Raw genomic sequence first — 20,510 nt, forward strand, 5'->3', positions numbered from 1 at the left:
AAAAAAAAACATTTTGGACTTGAAAATTTTTTCTCCCAGAAATTTTTGTATCTGGTTTATCCTACTGAAAAGACTGCCTTATTTTATACAATATTTATACAGTACATCCCACTGTGCAACTGCAACAGACATCTGGAGTTTTTATTATAACATAGTCAGAAGGTTATGTTCAAGTAAATCTCAATATTTTTATAGACAATGAATTTTACACTGGATTTGCAGCAAATGAGATCAACCATTATAGCGATCTGAATACCTGTGAATGGGACGGTCACGCTGAGCACGTATACAGAGAACTATATGGTTAAAGAAGGATGTGGATCGCAGAGTTGTCTATCACTGTCTTTAAGCAGTCTCCTAGAGGCCAGCTTGCATTGATTTTTTGATCAAACATCATTCTATTTTGGCCACTTGTCCAACATCCTTATGCACAGACCCAGGGAACAGCTTTTTGTTCAAGGTTGGATTCAGATTAGGATACTAATATATGTTAAAGATTGTTGCTTATTAAGAATATTTCCTCTTTAAACAGTATATAAATGCCATAACAGCTAAGCAAATGGTGGTTAATAAGATGTATTGACCATGATTATCTTTGTTTCTCTCTTATGACAGAATTGTACACTCAATCAGGGGATTTGTTTGTTCCTTCTGATTCACATTTTGGTCTGAAGGCACGGAAAAAAAAAAAATTAGAAACTATTCAATGAAAAATAAAATAATGTCAATTATGTTGTTTGCTGTCCATTTCCTGCACTAATTCCCTGTCTGCTCTCTTTCCTGTTTTCTTTCTGTCTCATGAGTCAGTCTTTATTCGCCTTAGTGCATATTTGCACTGTTTACCTGTCGAACCACCACTTACTTCTTTAACTTTGAATTATTTAAACTTTTAGCAAGACACAAAACAATCAAACCTTTTAGTTTTTTTAATGGAAGCTTTGGCTCTGGCTCAGCAGCTACACCTGCTGTAAAAAGGCCAATAGGACGCTGAATCAAACGTGAGATTCTTCTTCTAGTCTGCCATAGAGTTCAATAATGAGCTAGAAACAGATCTCAACTTTGGTGGGAACAACCATGAATGTCTCTTGCAAATCATTCTGCATTTGTCATATGAAATACTTAAAAGTATTTTTCACAAGACCACAGCAAAGCTTAAACCGACTGCTGCTACCCCCCACTTCATCCAAAGTTTTGAACCCCTGACGGCAAAATAACATCATATGTCACTTCCCTCCGAACTGTTCCAAATGACAGTTACATAAATGATCCACATTTTTCACAGCTTTTTGATCTGCCACATAAGATTAAAGCAAAAGCAACAAGAATATGTAACTTGGGTTGGACACGGGTGACTGTGGTGAGGCAGAATTCTAAAATAACGCCGAATAAATTTCTTCCTCTAGTTGGGCACAAAAACGATGAAAGATTAGAAAAGGTTCTGTTTTGGTTTTTAGAAGACTTGAGGTTTAGGAACAATATGGACAGCAAAACATAAGCATATCTCATTTTAAGATTGATACATATGGTTCCTTTCTCGTCTGATTTGTGTGGGATATTTACTGTTTCTTAATTTGTTATGCACACTGAATGCCATACTGTCTGTGTGAACAAATTGTTTCACATTACTTGCAAATCCAGAAAAGAAATGACAAGGGGTGCTCATTTATTTTTTTGTCAGACAGACAGACAGATAGATAGATAGATAGATAGATATTTTACTGAAGGACATTACTCAGTTACAGCATATACAATCGTAGCCACGAACCCACATCTAACAAAGAACATCAAACATTTTTGACACAACTATTCAAGGAAGAACTAACATGTACTGAGTACTTAGACAGAGGTCATGAAATTATTTGTAATATGGGCTGTGCAAAATATACAGTATGGAAAATATGAATTGTTTCAAAAGTTGGGAAAATCTCTAATTTAAAAAAAATATATACAGTGTGCAAAATAACTTGCATATATCCAGTGTGCATGAAATGACTTGCATATCCAAATCGTCAATATAACATTAAAAAGAAACAAAGAAAGATGTGGAACAGTCTTAGAATACATGTAACACATGTACAGATGTATGTAATGTTAACATAAACATTGAGGTTGAAAGATACACAAAAAACAAACAGTGAATTGATAATGGTAGTTTCATGGTCAGTCCTTACTTTCCGAATGTCAGAAGAATAATTCAGGTTGAGACAAAATTACAGAAACAATAGAAACAAGTGTTGGAATTTGTAATGCAATCCCTGACAAAGTCTTTTGTCTTCAGTGCATTTATACAATCAAACAAGTATTTTTTTAAAGCACAATGAGACGCATCCATCCATCCATCCATCCATCCATTATCTGTCCACCACCTAATCCTCACTAGGGTCATGGGGGGGCTGGAGTCTATCCCAGCTGACTTAGGGTGAAGACAGGGGACACCCTGGACAGGTCACCAGTCTATCACAGGGCCACAATGAGACGTGAGACAGTAATATATCTTACTGTTGTAAGGATAAAACAGTAAGATAACTGATGTTTATGCCCTTCTGGATATTGCACATCACTGAAAATTAACAAAAATGTAGTGGTTTATAGCAATATATATATATATATATATACATAGTGCTTTAACAAATGTATTAAAACACCACCAATTAACAGCATTAATAATTATCAAAATATTTTTTCTCTGTAATGGTTAATACAGTATGAAAATAGTATAACACATCATTATTTCTTGATTAAGATGTCAAATTATAGTTATTTACTTGCATTTCTGAACAGACAAAGTAGTTCTAATGGTTGAATGTTATGCTTGATTCATGTCTGACTTCTCAGAGCAGCCCAGAGAGCTCAGGTTTGAGTGTAAAGAGGTGAATCCAGTTTGAAACTCCTCATTCCTGTTCAAAATGGTAAAATGTCAAGAGATGAGTGCGTATTAAAGCCCTTTATGATTCTGAATGGTATATATATATACACACATTAGACAGGTGGTCTAATAAATTCGTTTAGAAGCACTGCCTTAACTTAAGATTTTTATATACTTAACGTTACATTTTTAAACCAAGTGACTGAGGAGTGAAGACTTTCCATATTTAACGTGCTGTATAGTAAGTGGCACTTTTTAAATTATTATTACTATGATATACAATTGCCTGTTAGTTATCCAGAGTCTTACATAACATGAAAACAGCTCAGCTTCCGCCAGGTCAGACTTTGCGACGAGTCGTCAGAAGAAGTCGCCGGCGCCAGACAGAGCAGACCGATGGCTGCGGTCTTTCAGCGTCAACTATACTAGAAACTCTTTTAATTTTACCGCAGATTGAGTGGAGTGGTGCTATGTCTTCGGGAATGACTGGGCAAACACCGTAAGTGTCTGATTAGATGATTAGTTTTAGATAAACATTGGTATGTTTGGCAGAGTTATACGTTTTGCTACATATCTACACCGAACAGCAAGCTAGCCAGCTAAGCTAACGCAAGCTGCGGTGTTTGTTAATCTGATGTTAGCCCAGTTACCCCCCAAGCTAGCATACATTATCCTGGCCTGCTAGCAAACGTTAGCTTGCGGTGTATTGTTTGTGCAGGAAAAAGTGTATACGAGTTAGTTTTCTTGAGTTTATGTTAAAAGAATATTTTGATACTATATTTATTTGAGTCCCAAATTGATTTGTTGGTAATAGAAACATCCAAAAACAGGATTGTAACTTGCTAAGTTAGCTAGGTTAGCTTAAGCTGCAGTGCTTGTGAATGCTAGCATGCTTTAGCTGTTGTTAGCTTACCTCTGAACAACGGCTGTTTATTTGGTACTAAATAGCTTTGATATGTTTAGTTTATAACACAGGGTTTTAAGCGAAAGATCTTTGAAAAATTAAAATATTCTGGTATATATAATATCTATAGTAGTACAGTATATGATTAGTTACAATACACAGCCATTAACCAATGTTACCGATGTCGTTTCAGATGTTGAACATGAAGTTTAGTCGTATATTTTAGAATATTTACTTGCACGGATATGTTCAAACAAGCGCAGGCAACGAGTGCAGGGTCCCTCTTCAGTTTTCCACGTCACAATTTGGTCAACAGTGGTATAGTTTGGTCTGCATCGGGCACTAATGTGATAGTTGAGCCCTACTGCATTCCCATCCAAAGACATTGAAGTTGTCTTTTCATTTATTTTAAAGTGTCTCACGATTCGACTAATATTCAGCAAACCATATTGAAGAATAAAATGGATTCGCAATTTTACTTTTACATCACACTTTATTTCTGTTTTTTTTTTTGTTAAATAGTGTTTTATACCTGTATTGTGTTGTGTTTTATTCTTATCCTCAGGTGCCTAACCAGCCGTTGGGATCAGCCAGCCCAGCCTAAACAGAGTGTAGATGTTCGGCAGCAGAGGAGTAGTGAAAATGCAGCACACCCTGTCTCTTTATCAGGAGTCGTCAGCACTGCTGGGCCAAACAGCACAGTTTCCCAGCCACCAGAAGCGGGAGGGAAGCCAGCACCTCAGGGAGGAGTTGAAATGGCTGCAGCAATGGCTGCTAAGATAAATGCCATGTTGATGGCAAAAGGAAAGCTGTTAACACCTCCACCGTTACTTGCAAAGGTGCATGTTTCAAGAAGCTATAGCAAATCACTGTGTATTGTATTTGTTTTTGCAATTGGAAGACTTACAGATTTCTTTGCTGTTTCATGTTTTTTAGACTCCTCCAGTTGTGCCTGTCCTAGCTGCTACAGAAGAGATGGTGGTCACAGAGGTTGACATAAATGATGTACCATTAAATTGCAGGGATCTTCTTACTAAAGGCAAAACACAGGAGGAGGTAAGTGAGAAGGGGCCATGGCATGTTTGATGTCCAACACAAGTTGAGAAAAAAAAACATTTTGACAACTTGGGAAAAAAAGATACACTCCTAAAACCCTCTTCATCTTTTGTCACATTTTGTATTCTCTTTATTAGATTCGACAGATAAGTGGTGCTGTCGTCTCAACAAAAGGTCACTACATGACTGATACTGAAAAGGGAAAAGGAGGAGGGTATGTATTACCACTCATGTCTCAAAGTGATGTCTAACAAAAGTCGTGCAAGTAGTAATTCATAATGGAGAAGTAAAGTTTGACATCACCCTTTCAGTTTGTAACGAGCTACTAGATGACTAAACATGTTGTATTTGTTTAAATCAGCGTCCCACTAATTGCAATATTCAGCAGCAGTGCAGCATCAAATAAAAGTTTTCCAGTGATAATGTGTAACAAAAGAACAGATGTTTTGAGGGTGCGGAAGTTTTGTGTTGTTCATGACCTTTCTGATTTGTGTTCTTTCAGACAAAGACCTTTGTATTTGCATGTCCAGGCAAAGACACAAGAGCAGGTCAATAGTAAGTATTGCCTTTTTTATCTGCTTGATATGCACAGTGTAGCATTGTGTTCATCTAATGCCTTTCAGAAATGTTGTAGGCACTCTGGGGCCTGTGTTTGTGACAAGAGATAGTATATGGCAATTGTCCAAACGCTGACTTTTCTGCAACATTAGAGGCTGTGATGAAGATAAAGGAGATCATCTCTGAGGATGTGCTGAGGGCCTCAGCAGCATCAGGAGGAACGCAGGTGCCTGTAATGCCGCCGCTCACCCTCTACCCCCAGCCTCCTCGACCCGTCATTCCCACTGCTGTGCCACGGATGCCAAACGCCAACTCACTGCCAGGCCAGGGACATCGGCCTGCAGCCCCTCATTCAGGGGTAGGCAGACAGGATGTCTCCAAACAGTCATGGCACCAGTGTAAAGTTTTCTGACAATTATATACTAACTGTTATCATAAACTGTTAAATTCATATGTTCCATAAACTATGATAAATGTGCCTATCCACACTCAGTATATCATTTAGTTCTGAACATGGGTCTGAGAACAATAAAGCAATTATGCAGATGCATAATTTTGCCCCATTCCGTATCATCCAACATACAATTAGGAATAAACTGTATAAAGTTAATTATGTAGACTAGGTGACCTGTGTTTAATAATTATTTTACTTGGCAAGTTATGATTTTGCAAATGGAGGTCAAGAAAGTGAGGCAAATGAAGATTATGTTGCCTTCACTGATACCCACCTCCAAAATTAAGTAGCAGTGAGAACATCCCTTGTCTACAGAGAGACGCCACGGATTACTGCATCTGCTTACAAAACTCTTCTACCTACAGTCAAACTTATTGATTTCAATGAGCAGCCTACATTTGCAGGGTATATTAATAGTTCACTTTTTTTTTCTTCATCCTCAGAGCTTTGTGCACACAAAGATTTTTGTGGGTCTAGACCAGGCATTGCCTTCATTCAACGTAAATGAAAAGGTCGAGGGTCCAGGAGGTTCCTACTTGAGCCACATCCAGACAGAGACAGGAGCGCGAGTCTTCCTCAGGGGAAAAGGTTCTGGCTACATAGAACAGGCATCAAAACGAGAATCTTTTGAGCCTCTTTATGTCTACATCAGGTACGTTCATTCTGAGAAAAAAATAGTCGTTTTCTTGCTTGATGTGAGTAGTTATTTGTCTCATTAAAGTAATGATACGCAAATTTAAATCTATATTGTGTGCTTTCACTGTGCACTTTGTCCATATAAATGCTAAAACCTCTTTCTATTCACTCTCTGTTAGTCCTTAACTGAGTCTGCTCCACACCATTTAACAATTGTCCATTGTGTGTTACAGCCACCCAAACGCAGCTGGATTGGAGTCCGCGAAGAAACTCACTGAGAGTCTGCTGGAAACTGTAAGTCTGTAATACTGTCCCCATAAATATATTAAGCTATGGAGTTTATCGGACTTGAATGAGAATCTAATGGGAGGTATAAGAAAGTGAAACTATGAAGGCATATAGTTTTCACTGATACCCACCTCCAAAAGTATAGTGGTAGTGTGAACCACCTGATCTACAGAGATAGGTTTTGAGTGCTCTGCACCTACCCACAATCTCACTGCTGAAAATAAATCAACACAACCTTTGTGGAATTTTGCCTGCCTTGTTACATAATTATTGCTTTTTCTCATTTTTCAGGTGAGAGCTGAACATGCCCGACTGGTCTCAACTTACACAGCGACAGGCTCAACACAACGTAAGTATTCTTTTATGCCTTGTAACTAAACAGGCAAATTCCAACAGGGTGACCAAGTATCAGGTACTGGCTGACTGCATTCTTCGTGTGGTAATTAATCCTCCCATGACGTCTTTAGTAGCCCAACAATAGGTTGAAGTAGTAGGTCACAGTTGTCAAAAACACCCTGTTATTGATCCATGTGATATATGCTATTAACTCAGCGTTCTATACTTTCATTTCAGCATACGCAGCACATGGATTTCCACCTAATAGCAATTACTCTAGCCAGGGGTCCTGGTATAACTACCCAGCAAATGGGTATGCTGGCGGCTATTCAGCGTACCCAGGAGCCAGTGGTTATTGGAGTAATGCAAATGGTCCCCCAAGTCATTCTAACATGTCGACAAACCCTCCATCTTCTCAGGCAATGGTTCAGTATCCGGTGTGTCCTAGGAAACCGCATCCCTATCTTGTCCAGGTAATTACTAAGGACTAAAGCTGCTACTACTTGATGTTTTTAGTACTTATGTATTAGTTTGTCAACTTGAGGGTTTATGTCAATCAGATCATGTACCAAAAGCTCATTTTGAATATTTTAAATTGTAACTGTCAAGGTTTTAGCAGTAGTAAGTCAGTCACTAACACTGTAATAATCAAATATATTAAGTTACGAGTTTCAGCACTAGTTTACAGCACAACCATATTGAAACATCAAACCTGTCAAGGACATTAAGGAGATTTTTTATTATTTTTTTGGGTTTATCCTGTGGCAGCATCAGTGTGTATGTGTTGTTTTTTGCTCTACTTAAGGAACCGGGCAGCAGTGAGAGTGTGGAGCCTGATGGATCTTTAAACAGCCCCTCTGACTCAGGAAGTCCCAAACGTCATTTCCAGGAGGGGGCTAAGGATGAACAGGTCAGCTGAACAGTAACGCGTGTATATCACTGAAAGATATTTCTGGCCATTTTAACATAAATATGCCTATTGCTCATTAATTGACCTGTTTAGATTACTACAGTTTACCTGTTTGGTCTTCACCATTCACAGAGAGCACTTTGTCTTTTTTAAAGCACATTTCTAAATGCTTTGATTAAAATAACCTTCAAATAGATGTTTAGAATAGTTTTAATATTGCCTTGTTAGTTGCTGCTGTCCATATTTAATTACTTCAGACAGATACCAGATGTGTGTAGCTCTGTATTAACATATTTGAAAGGAACATAATGAGTATGTGTTACATCAACGCAAGCTTTTAAATAGGATTATTGTTATCCTTCTGCACATCTCAAGTTGTATAATATGTCAAGATGTACAATCTCAGGCAATTCATTTCCATATTCCTGAACACTGGAAATATTTCTTTTACTTTTTATGACTCATAATCCCTTGATTATACTTAGTGCTAATTTGAATTGCAACACTTTTTTAATCTACATGTTAGTGTTTTCTGTTATGTACTAAAACACCAAGTCAAATTCCTACTTGGCAGTAATACTATTTCTGATTGTGATTTTAATATTGATGAAGTAAAGATTTCATTGTTCCTGTGCGTGCAAGAGAACACCGTTAGCTGATGATTAAACACAGACTTCTTGTTGCAAGTACAGCTAAGAATGAGAATAAGGAGTAAAAATAACCTGCCTTAAACATTTGGTAAGGTTTTCTTGTGCTGAAATGTATTTCCTATGGGGAAAACCTTTGCTTTACATGTTAAAGCTTTGAAAAGCCTTCAATGCTCTGTCATTTTTCTGTTTAGCCGGCCAGCAGCTCGCCAGAGGGTCCTGCTCATCAGAAGTCCACTCCTCCTTCATCCAGCATTGGAGAAGAGAAAGTAGTAGAAAGGTCTGATAGTGGATCATATTTCCTTTGCATGTTATTCCTCACGAATCCTGTGTAGTGTAGATATTAATGTTTTTCTCTCTTCAGGATTCTGATGCCTCCGCCGCCGCCTCCCTTCGTGGCTCCTGCCCCTGTTACACGCAAAAGGCTGAGAGATGCAGTGACAGACGACCCAGCTACTCTGTCCAGCAGCGCCGCATCAATGGGTATGCGTTTCTTTATTTCCCGATATTCTGAGAGCCTGAGTACTGAGACATTTCTTCTGTGGAGTTGTCTGTTGCATGTAATGGTATCTCCCCCCATGGAGCAATGGGGGAGGAGTGGAGACCTGTGTGAATCTCTCCACTGGTGGAACTCACTAACATGCTCTTCTTGTATATGTTTTTTGTCTTTCCCTTGTTTTCTCTCTCAACATGTGTCCCCGGACCTGCCTGTTATGGATGTGTGCTCTGCTGCCGTTTCATTTGATATCTTCCCTCCCCTGGCTGTGGATCAAACGAACTGAAAAACCATCGCTAATATGGGGCTCCTCAATGGGTTTCCTTTTTCGTTTTGTTTTCTTGCTTTGTCTCTCCCCCTCTCTCTTTGCCTTCTGTCTCCCCCCACTCCCCCCTCTTTCTTCCTTTCTCTGTCTCTCTGTTTTTATTCTGCCCTTACAGGTGTTCAAGAGGAGGTGTGGGAGAAGAAGTCTAAAGTGGACGAAGATACATCAGGACTAGTGCCGTATGGAGGAGATTCCTCCGACGAAGAGGAGGAGAGGACACACAGCAGTAAGACCGATAACTCATAACCTCTGCCCTGCCCCATCCCCACTGTCCAGGATACTCACAGACCCAAAGTCTACACTCAGTATATCAACACGGTTCTCAAACTCAAACTCCACAGAGGGAAAAGTCCACCCTTGTATTACCATACACTGTTTCAGGACTATGCCAGTGTTTTACTATGTTTTACCCCATTCACAACAAAATAATATTCTTTGACCGATGAAATGTCCACTCTTTAGACATTTTTTTCCTTCTCAGCTGATATGTTTTTTTTTTTTTGTTTTTTTTTATTCCTATGGGTTTTAGGGGCACTTCTATGACATCTCTGGTAACACTTCAAGTTTTGTTATCCATTTTAACACTTTAAAGATACAAAAAAAGGACACTGTCAGTACACTTGGGGTTTATAGTCTTAAAGTGCATGATTAGTAAGCAGTCTGAACATGTAAAAATTACTGACACGGTTATGGAATTATAACCAGTTTTTGGTGCTTTACTGGACTCTTAAGAAACGTGTTTTTATTTCCTAGTCCTTTTTGTAGATTTTCATTTCATTTGGGAATTTGAAAGATGGGGTTTTAGAAATATCTAATCATTTCTAAAGTGTTGATCTCCCTTATGTCAGTTCTGTATTGAGAGCCTTTTTTTTCTTTAAAAAAAAAAAACTGAATCTAAATTGTACACTTCCCAGTGTTTTAAAAAGCAGAAAAAAATCTGTTAACAATAACCTTTCAAAAAAAAAAAAAAAACAGATTGAGAAAAGTAAAGCACATCATCAGTTGCCACTTTCAACAGTGTGTAAGTATTCAGGGTGGGCTTTTCCTTTTTAAAGATGTGAATACAATTGTATAATAATTACAAATTAATTTTGTTTTTTTGGAAATACTTTTATTTCTTTTTTTTTCCATGAATTTTTTTGTTAATCAAAAACAAGCCCTTTTGAATTCCAACACCTGGTCTGCTGCAGTTTAAATACATATTGTACAATTCAGTGAAACCTTTTCTTATCTTGGAAAATGGTGTATGCCTGTTCCCATGGAATACTATAATAAAAACAACTGAAAATAACTTATTTTTGTGGGTGAAGGTGCTCAAATTATTTTTAATGAATATGGGTGCCCCCAATGTTTGGGTTTTTTTTTATTATCGGGGATGTCATTTAGGACTTTAGTAAGTATTACAATGTATTTCATGTCCCACTTGCTCTAGAGTTTATTTTATGTCAATACTACAATAGATATGATTTCTGGTGTCAGATGAATGCGTACTCCGGAGCTTCTATGCCGTTGTGCACAGTAAGAGCTCCGGGGTTGTCCAGGCTGAAGCAGGGTTGGACGTAATTTTGGAAGTGACAGTGGAAGGTGTGAAGGTGTTGTTCCAGATTCACATTAAAGAAGGACAGAGTACCCCTGTCGTAGTCGAGTGCCAGTCCGATCCGCACTGGGTTCACTGTAATCCTCAAGTCAGGACTCCAACCGTTGTGCAGAAACTCATATTTATGCCTTTAAAAACAAAAAAAAAACAGAAGGGTAACACTGATTTTTGTGTAGCTGAGATGTTCTAAATATAAAGCTTTATCTCTCATCCTGTTGGGATCATTTTCCCCACTCTGTCAACCATTAGGAAAACAGATGCTGAATAATGAGCCAGCAGCAGGATTTCAAATGGCTGCAGATTAAAGAAAATGAGAAATGTGATTGTTAAATTGCGCGTAGGCAGAATCAACAAGAAGATGCCCCTACAATGGGAACCACATTCAGGGCTTGCGCGATATGCTGCTCTGAATGATTTGCAAAATGTGATAATTCATCTGTCCTGCTTTGTTCCAATAAGGGTTGCCATGGAAACGCTTAGAAAGTAACAGATATTCAGCTGTGGGCTTTTCTACCTTCAATGGGCTTAGTTTTCCAAAGAGCGGATGCAGAATTTTTTATTTATTTTATTTTTTTGCTTAGGAAAGGAAAATTTCTGAATGCCAAAAATACAATCCTGGCCCAGTTTCCATGAACTGCAATACTCGTCCCTCAGTGGATCAGGATGTTATTTCTGGTATCTGATGGGCTAAAAATCTACTTTGTCTGTGTAGTTCTGCAAAAGTCAAAACCATTTGCTTTTCTCCAGCTTGTGCAACAAATGGGAATGAATGTATCTGAACATATCACTGAGCAACAAACCAAGGCTACTTTAACCCTTGTGTTTAGTTGAAACTTCTGAAGATAATAAAACGCAGATATGACTGTAAAGCACGGCGCTAAATGCGTAAATATTTCATGTTTTAGAAGTTACATGGGCTGTGCGGGGAATATGAAGTCTGCTGAATAATCATTCACAGAAAAATGGAGTGTTTTCTCCTGTGGTTCATTTTGGGGATACACTTAATTCTTTGTATGGTCAATTTTAACCACAAATATAGAGTTTTGTATTTAACCCCAAACAGAAGCACCTGTGTCCTCTGCAGGCGACATCTCAAGAATGTGACTTTTTGTCTGTTCAAGATCATGTACATGAGCAATACTCACACAGATAAAACTGTTTAATATAACTCCGAACTACAAAGATGGTTTCTAGGACTCCAAACATAGCATTAGGATTAATAATATCCTGCTGCTGTTTGATGTGATGTTACCTGGACGGACTAAGAATGTGTCTCATACACCAGGAAGTACTGTTGGCCCCGAGGTATGAGTTCCTCTCCGTGTCCTCGTATGCAACCCCGATACGAAACTCAGTCCCGTCGTCCACCTCGACCTCCCAGTAGTGCCTGCCTCGCACTGGAATCAGATCTCCCAGGACAGCCACACATCTGTACAAACACACACTTGTTGTAACATATCCACTGGTCAACAATTAAAGTTCCCCTTTATGTTCAGTTACACATGCTGTTTACTCGACCTGGTAAAAAAAGTGTTGTCATCTAGAGCCATGGCACTTATAGGCAGTTCCTCATCTCCGTAGAAGATGGTGAAGCCGTCCTCTGAGATTGACAGGCAAGGATGGGCAGTGTCCTCCAGCAGGTGGAAGAATGTACCTGCACAGGTAAATAGACATTGTTAGACGTGACAAAAATACAGGTGGAATACAAGAGAGTACATTTTCTGAAGGATTTCAAATACCATATGCTGCTACTTAAAGCAACTACAAACACTTCATAGCTATAAATCATATATGCATACATGCTCTTTTACAGCAATGATGTGGCAGGTAATGAAGAATCAATGCTGAAGGATGAATAGAAACAACTGAAATGGTGAACAACGTAGAAGCTAATAAAAACTAGTCCGAAGCAGTAGGAGAATTAGAATTAAGAATGTGTGCAAGTTTTATACATCAAAATAAAGCGTAAAAACAAAATTTGGTCATAGGGGATCCAGGGAATCCTTGGACTTGTTGTTGTTTCATTTTTGGATAATTAATAATAATCTCAATAATTAATAATGCTGTAGGGTTCAGCCACAATATTTCTATTTACTAAGTTAAATTCTAATACGTTGGGTCTTAGCTATATTAATACTTTCGTTATTCTCTAAAATTAATAGCAGTGTAGTGTCTCAACCTTTTTTGTGCATTATGATCTAGTAACGCAGTATTTTATATAATTTTTGTCAGGTTTTAATCCCTAATCCTTATTAAATAATCATCTTAACTCTCTATTTTCCCTTGAGAGGTTACTTTCAAAATGCCCATCATAATCTTTTTTTTTGCTGAGGGCTGCTTTAATCCAACAGCTGTTGCCTTAAATATGTTGCATAATTTAAAAAAAAAATTTTTTTTTTGAAAAAAAAAAAAACTTGACAACTGATTTCTGTTTTTAGAGGGAACATCCAATTTATTTGTTTGAATGTGTTGATTTCAAATGGTGCAACACAGTGTTATTGTTAATAGTTAAAAACCATCACAAATTCTGTATAATAACTGCTAAAAGCTACTTTCACTCTTGATGTTGATTGTATATGTTGCTGCTCGTAAATCAGACATGTTTACTGCTAATGAGCAATCTTTATAACTCACCAATGCAACTCTGGTTTAAACTAATGATCCGAGCAGTTGTTCTACTGGCCAAAAGCACCATAAACAGGCTGATCCGAGGTGGTTTTCTTGTTTTATTTTTTTTACCTGTTGTGGAGACAGTGGTATCGCCGCTCCTGACGCTGGGCCCGCCGATGTTGACTGCTCTCACTGAGATGAGGTAACGTCGTCCTGCCTGCAGCTGGATCAGACACTGACAGGTGGGCACGGCTACTATAGACCTGGAGGGGATCAACCAATAGGACAGCAGCCTGACTGAACTTCCTTTTTATATTAACTACAGAGTAATAACCACTGTCAGAATTTGGCTTTTATTTCCCAAACCTCTACCAAAGTGTAAAGCCATGAAATAACATCTTGTCATATGGTTTTTGAAATACTGGCCGGATAAACTGGGGTGGCTAAATAGGGAATTTGTCATATTCGGACTATGAGCCTGTTTTAGTGAAGACAGTTTATGCAAAACTATACAGACTTTTCCAATAAATCGTTTGACTGTTCTCTGAAGTGACCAGATGAAAAATGAAAATGACCCCAAATGTGAGGACAGTATTCTATCCGAGGCTAACAGTGCTGCAGGAGCTGAAGCTAAGAATAGATTTTTCTAGGACAGAGTGTGTCTTGATTCAGCAACTCTATAACCATGGGACCTCAAAAATCCCAGGCAAGCACTAACACTGACTTGTTTATGGAAGTACTGAAGCAAAAGCCTTATTAAAAGGAAAGGCCGGTAAAGACAAACATCACAGGGTGCTGCATCTTTGAAACTGTGCATATCCAGTGGAGCTTTTTTCTATTTTTACTCAGCTATTTTAACTTTATCTTTTTGAGGGACTTCTTCTGAACAGCAATGTCGAGGACAGCACAATGGAATCTTGCCGCCGTGTGTCGATAACACAGTTCTTACTCAGTAATACCGCTCCCTGTGCCATCAGTGCCCATCTCGCTGAGCTCCACAGTGTAAGAGTCGACAGGGTTGGTGTTTCCTGACTCCCAGCGAATCAGAGCGGCCTCTGGACAGCTCGTACACTCCCTCTGCTTGATCACTGGAGGCGACGGCACTGGAGGAGAGAGCATTTAATCTCTCTAATGTCAACCGTGCAAAATCTGGTGCGATTACAAAACAGAGCGACATACATCTAAAAGTGATTTCTGTAGACACTGTGGGACAACAAAACAATTATTTCAACTGTCATGAGTTTAACCGTGCAGTTGTAGGCGTGTGGCGTTTATTACCTGTCATGTATAGGGCCTTCTCGCTCGCTGGGCTGATGCCTGTGGTGTTGGTCGCCGTCACCCAGAGCTCATACTGAGCGTTGGGCAGCAGATCCGTCACTGTACAGTGGGTCTCCTTCACTTTTACCTTGCTCTCTGAAAAGCAGAAACATATTTCATTATGGCTGCTCTGAGAAAAAACAAGTTCAGAGACATCAGTAGCTGTAGATGTGTAATCACGCCATGTGAATCTGCAGGCAGTAAGTCTGCGTCGTACCATGTGGTGCGCAGGTGCTGTCTGCCGGCGTGTCCTCCAGCACCGGTCTGTAGTAGAGCTCGTAGTACTCAACCGTGTCATCAGAGAACAAGCTCCAGCAAACCCGCAGGGACGTCTGGGTGGCAGAGTTGGGCATCTGCGGGTTGATTACTGGGGCAGATGGTGCTGTTTTTACATCAAAGAAAATAAAAGTAATCCAGTTTTATTCTCATAAATCATGTCACCACATTTAAGTTCGACCCCGACACCTTTGTGCTTTTGTTTACTTTGATTCTCCTCTCTCAAAAAAGTGACTTTGAAATTTCATTTTCATTTACAGCATCCTCATTATTTCTACCTTTGATTAAACATTTCTTCATTCCTGTGTTAGTGATTTGCTGTAATTATCTGTGTCACTACTGCTGCCAATGCTGATTTTACCATTTGTGACTATTGTTCTGTCCATGTTCTTCGGGTCTGTTTCGATTCAGGTGCTTATAAGAATGTTGAAAAAAATCCAACTAATCCATTTTGACATTTTGGGATATTTTGCTTTCATAACATGTCTTCTTTCTGAACATCCTAAATGCATATTTTGCTGTTAATTTTTACTAGACTTAGTCTTTTTGCATCTGTAGAGTTCAATCATAAACATCCATCCATTATCTATTCACCGCTTAATCCTCACTAGGGTCATGGGGGGCTGGAGTCTATCCCAGCTGACTCAGGGTGAAGGCAGGACACCCTGGACAGGTCACCAGTCTATCACAGGGCTACACTTAGAGACAGACAACCAAGCACACTCACATTCACACCTAGGGACAATTTAGAATCACCAATTAACCTCAACATGTTTTTGGATCTTGTGGGAGGAAGCCGAAGAACCCGGAGAGAACACACACTACACGGGGAGAACATGCAAACTCCACGCAGAAAGATCCCGGTGCCCCCACCGGGACATGAACCAGCGACCGTCTAGCTGCGAGGCAACGGTGCTAACCACTGCGCCACCTTGCAGTCCCAATCATAAACACACATCTATATCAATATCATTTAAAAAAAAATAATCTGAGCCAGAAATCTCCACCTCAGTCGCACTTCATACACCAAACTCTTTCATTTTATTTGTTTCTATATTCTGAAGTTTTTTACAGAGGGGTTTGTTCATATGTTATTAATAGCCAGATTTATAAAACTTTTTATACGTAAAAAACAGATTTTCTTTCTGAATGCCTTACAGTATTGTCTGATCTATCAAGGGATAAAACGAGCCATCCAAAAGCTCAACTGTAAAAACCTTTGACTCTAATATGTCAACAAAAAGAAACCATAATCCATGTAGGAGACATCTTATATCCAACAATCTCTACAACTTCTGGGTGAAAAATAATTGCATGTTCACAGATTTGGGAATTTTCAACAAGAGAGAAGAGGCCGATGTCATTTCAAGAATATATATTCAGGTAATTGAACCATATCAAAGTATTTTTCATATGGTGGTGGGTCCGGTGCTAAAGCGGATTGTCCACTAATCAAAAGGTTGGCCGTTCAATCCTCTGTCCTTTCCACATGCTCTTACATTTGAAGCTGCAAGCATCTTACATGGCAGCTCTGTCACCATTAGTGTGTTACTGCGTGTGAATGAGAAACACTGTAAAGCATTTAGAGTACCGGTAAGGTGGAAAAGCGTTCCATAAGTGCAGACCATTTACCATATGTCTCTGTCATTATATGTCTCTATATATAGAATCTGTACATAGATTACATATGTCATTGTAATCCCTGTAATTTCATTTTTCAGACCTGTTATTGTGCAGCCCACCTCTCTCCCATCACCACAACCTCCACAGTGGGAAGGGAGAATCATGTGAGAGGTTTTTTTTTTTTTTTTTTACTAATTTATCACCACCAGCATCTAGAGGGATTTCCTGTCCATTCTCCTGTTGTACGTGCAAGTACGCTTAATGAAGACGCATCAGACCGATGGGGTCTAATCTCTGTTGCCAACTTCAGTAAAAGCTGTTGTATTTTATAGTTTTACTGCCTGTTTCACATCATGACCAGGGGACTACAGATAAAAACTAGCCTTCTGGCTAATTCTGGCTTTTTTAACCATGTGTAATCATGTGTTTTATGAAATTGCGCTGTCCCCTTTTAAATAAACTAATAGTAATAGTAATTCTTCCAAATGATTTCTCTTTAATGAACAGTCTTTACACATTTCAACTGGCCTGTTCTGTCACTAAAGACACCCAATGATTACTGACACGCTGGATGTCATGCTGTGTATAAAACCATTAAACTAGTAAATTGCTGTTTAGTGAGCTCTGGGCAAAAGCCAAACCACAGATGCTGTCAAAATGTCCAAAAGCACAACGTGTCAAAGGCAACTGTACAGATTTTGACAAGAAAATTGTGCACTGACGCTGTCATCTATCAGTGGTTGGTGTCTGGACTGGGTGAGCAGTTTATAGATCAGACCTGGAACAACATTGATGGAATCCATCATGGTTTTGACGTCTGACAGGTCACCGAGTGGTGTGTTAAACTCAAGACGTGTGGCCAACGTCAGGTCAACGTCCTCTTTGGCGTACTCCTCGATTCTAGTGTTGTAAAGAAAAGAATACAGAAACAAGGGCTGAATTCTAGGAAATCACACAAAGGAGAAGCAGCTTGCGACGTGCCATTTAGATCACTGAAAATGTAATTAGTCATGGCCCCGAAAAAACGCTTCAAACTTAGGGTCCAAACTTATTCGCTTTTTCAGGAGCTTTCAACTACTTTTTGTGGTCTTTGGAGTTTGCTCAACCATCATGAAAACTGAATTATATGCAAAAAAAACCCAAAAAAAAACAACGATTAAGTGGACCTTAAGTAAGGGTTTTTATGGCAAAGTTCTCTTTCCAAGTCCCAAAAAAATGCTCAGAATGTATCTACTTAAAAAACTGTAGTGTGAAACTGTAGGAGAAAATAAAACACTTGGACACTGTTAACAGTTAGTTTTGAATGACACCACAGTCACACCATGCATACTCACTGAGCAGCATCATAGTTACCTCTTAATGGTGGGCATAACTGTCTGTAAATTTAAAAAAAAATCAATTGAACCACAATATAAATAACTGTAGATATACTAATCAATATTTCATATCAACAATAACATTAGCAATGTTGTGGGGTTTTTTTTTCCTACATCAGGGCTGTAGTTGCAAAATTGCCTACAGTAGTCATTTATCACAGCTGTAGCATTTTTTATGACTCGCTGAGGAGAATTGTGAACACCTTGAGGAAGAGCCTCTTGTCCTGGCTGCGGTAGATCTCCTGGGCCGTCTCAATGAGCTCCTTGGAGGAATCCAGAGCCCGACCACAATCCAGCAGCTGGTTGTAAAGAGCTTCCAGCTTGCTCTTCTTCTCCTCCTCCAGTCCAGCCGACCTCTCATCATATCGCTGAGAGAGCGTCTGCAGGACGTCATTGTAGTGCTGCTCCAAGTGCTGCTCTTGTCGGCCAAAATTCTCCTGCACAAACAAATATATGGAACACTAAAAGCGCATGTGATGAGTTCTAGGTGCGAAGCACAAGTATATGTGCATCCTCCCCTGGAAAAGTATTGTGCTCTCAAGAACATTTATTAAATTACTACCTCATAATTTGATAAATGTTCTTGGGAGGCATCTATACTAGTGTGCAGACTTTATTTTTCAAGGGGATGACACAGTTAGAGGTTTACATATTTGTTGCACGTTAAACAACATGTGGACACGAGGAAAACATGAAAAGAAGATGAGCTCACGAGAAGCAATCAATGGAACGGATGCGCTTGACTGACACGTGCAAGTTGCAGAACTGGATTCTGAAGATCTTTGAGTTTGAAAAAAAGAAAATAATAATAAAAAAGAAGCATTCCCAAATGCTAACATGACCCTGAAATAACTTCCATCTGTTTCCCCAAACCAGACTTTTGAGCATTACCTCCACAGTGAGAAAGATTTCCTCCAGATGACCTGCAAAGTTCTCCATCTCCACAACTTTCCCCTGCAGCCGATTCCTGATCGAGATGATCTCACTCTGAAAGTAATTGAAAGTCATATTTCAAGCCTTTCTGTTTCTCATCCCAACCAGTAACATAATCTATTATTTAGCCTTTGCTGTTAGGGCTTTGTGCTGGAAAAAAAAAAAAAAAAGATTTCATGTGGACAGCTCCATCTTCTGGGGCTTAGCTATAAAAAAAACTGTGACATTATAGAAGTTGGCCTATAGAGCTCAATAGAAATGTTTTAATGTGTAGTGTAGTGTTTTGTTAGGCTCATTCTAAGGTTTTGGAGACTGTTGGTTCTGTATTTATGTTGCTGTTTTCATCAAGATTTCTCATGGAAAATGTGTTTTCATTGCAACAAGGCTGAAAAGAGGTCAAATATAATAGGAAAATATGGACATTTTCATTCATACATCACATGCTTCAGCTGTGTTAGTGCCCCCACCTCATCGTTTCCCTCCTTAAACACGTCATCATCGCATCCATCCTCTGCTCCAGTGGGAGATGGAGTGCTGTCCTCACAGGGCTCAAAACGAAGGGACTCATTGGTGCCGACGGAGAACCTCTGGAAGGTGGAAACATCTCGGGCCGTCCTCCCTCCACTGTCTGCGGCCACATTGAACGTCTCCATGGTGGCCGACTCTCTGCTCAGCTCACCTTCCTCTGCGATCACATCCAGCCTGCCTCCTCTGATCTCATACAGGTCCATGAGGGCAGTGACTGTGGAAGGTTAAGGGTCATTTAAGTTTCTGACACAAGATCTGTTTACTGCAGCCCTCTCTGTAATTACATCAGTATATAAATCAATCACCAGTTTGAGTAATATTCTACAAACTGCAAGTAATATAACAAAAACGTTGTGAAAACTCCACTTGTCATACTTTTTACAAAGCATTTTGTCAGCACAGAACGATCTGTTAATGAAATAAGCATCTAATAACAAGTTTACCTTAATAATTCAGCAAGCCAATCTGTTCTAAACAACCATGTCGTACCAGTAGCTGTGTCTGACAAACCAGAGGAGTCCAACCCTCAAGCAAAAGCTGTGACAAAAATAGATGGGACTCAAATGCTCAAATGTCACAGGCATGCCAAACATCCATGTGGGGAAATTCTCTTTTTTTATAGACTAAAACACATAATTTAGACTAGTTAGAATATTAACTGCTGTTGACACTGAAAAAAACAGCAACAACTTATAATTAGTTCCAGTCTCAGTATTATTTAATTCTTTGATATTAGGTGGTGGAAATCCCCGAGCATGTGATTTAAAGGTCAAA

The 20,510-nt window shown here is 39.1% G+C and overlaps 2 protein-coding genes across 2 annotated transcripts; one reads left to right on the plus strand and one right to left on the minus strand.

The window, feature by feature from the left end:
• The first annotated feature begins 3,234 nt into the window (after positions 1-3,234).
• On the plus strand, positions 3,235-10,767 carry LOC103360749 (UPF0469 protein KIAA0907-like). The gene is made up of 14 exons (XM_008286642.1): positions 3,235-3,365; positions 4,336-4,609; positions 4,707-4,826; positions 4,964-5,040; positions 5,329-5,381; positions 5,537-5,742; positions 6,282-6,490; positions 6,708-6,768; positions 7,054-7,111; positions 7,336-7,571; positions 7,904-8,008; positions 8,850-8,935; positions 9,020-9,138; positions 9,592-10,767. Exons 1-14 carry the CDS (start codon positions 3,337-3,339, stop codon positions 9,720-9,722), a joined length of 1,764 nt encoding a protein of 587 aa, XP_008284864.1. The 5' UTR covers positions 3,235-3,336; the 3' UTR covers positions 9,723-10,767.
• Positions 10,579-19,948, minus strand: fsd2 (fibronectin type III and SPRY domain containing 2). Its single transcript, XM_008286641.1, has 12 exons — positions 19,676-19,948; positions 19,167-19,262; positions 18,479-18,712; positions 18,253-18,275; positions 17,678-17,799; positions 15,218-15,382; positions 14,962-15,096; positions 14,633-14,786; positions 13,813-13,946; positions 12,592-12,727; positions 12,326-12,502; positions 10,579-11,201 (listed from the first exon to the last, which is right to left on the minus strand). The coding sequence occupies exons 1-12, from the start codon at positions 19,937-19,939 to the stop codon at positions 10,952-10,954; spliced, it is 1,890 nt and encodes a 629-aa protein (XP_008284863.1). The 5' UTR covers positions 19,940-19,948; the 3' UTR covers positions 10,579-10,951.
• Between the last annotated feature and the right edge of the window lie 562 nt (positions 19,949-20,510).

Source organism: Stegastes partitus, unplaced genomic scaffold, assembly GCF_000690725.1.
Source record: "Stegastes partitus isolate 25-593 unplaced genomic scaffold, Stegastes_partitus-1.0.2 Scaffold462, whole genome shotgun sequence".
Lineage (NCBI taxonomy): Eukaryota > Metazoa > Chordata > Actinopteri > Pomacentridae > Stegastes > Stegastes partitus.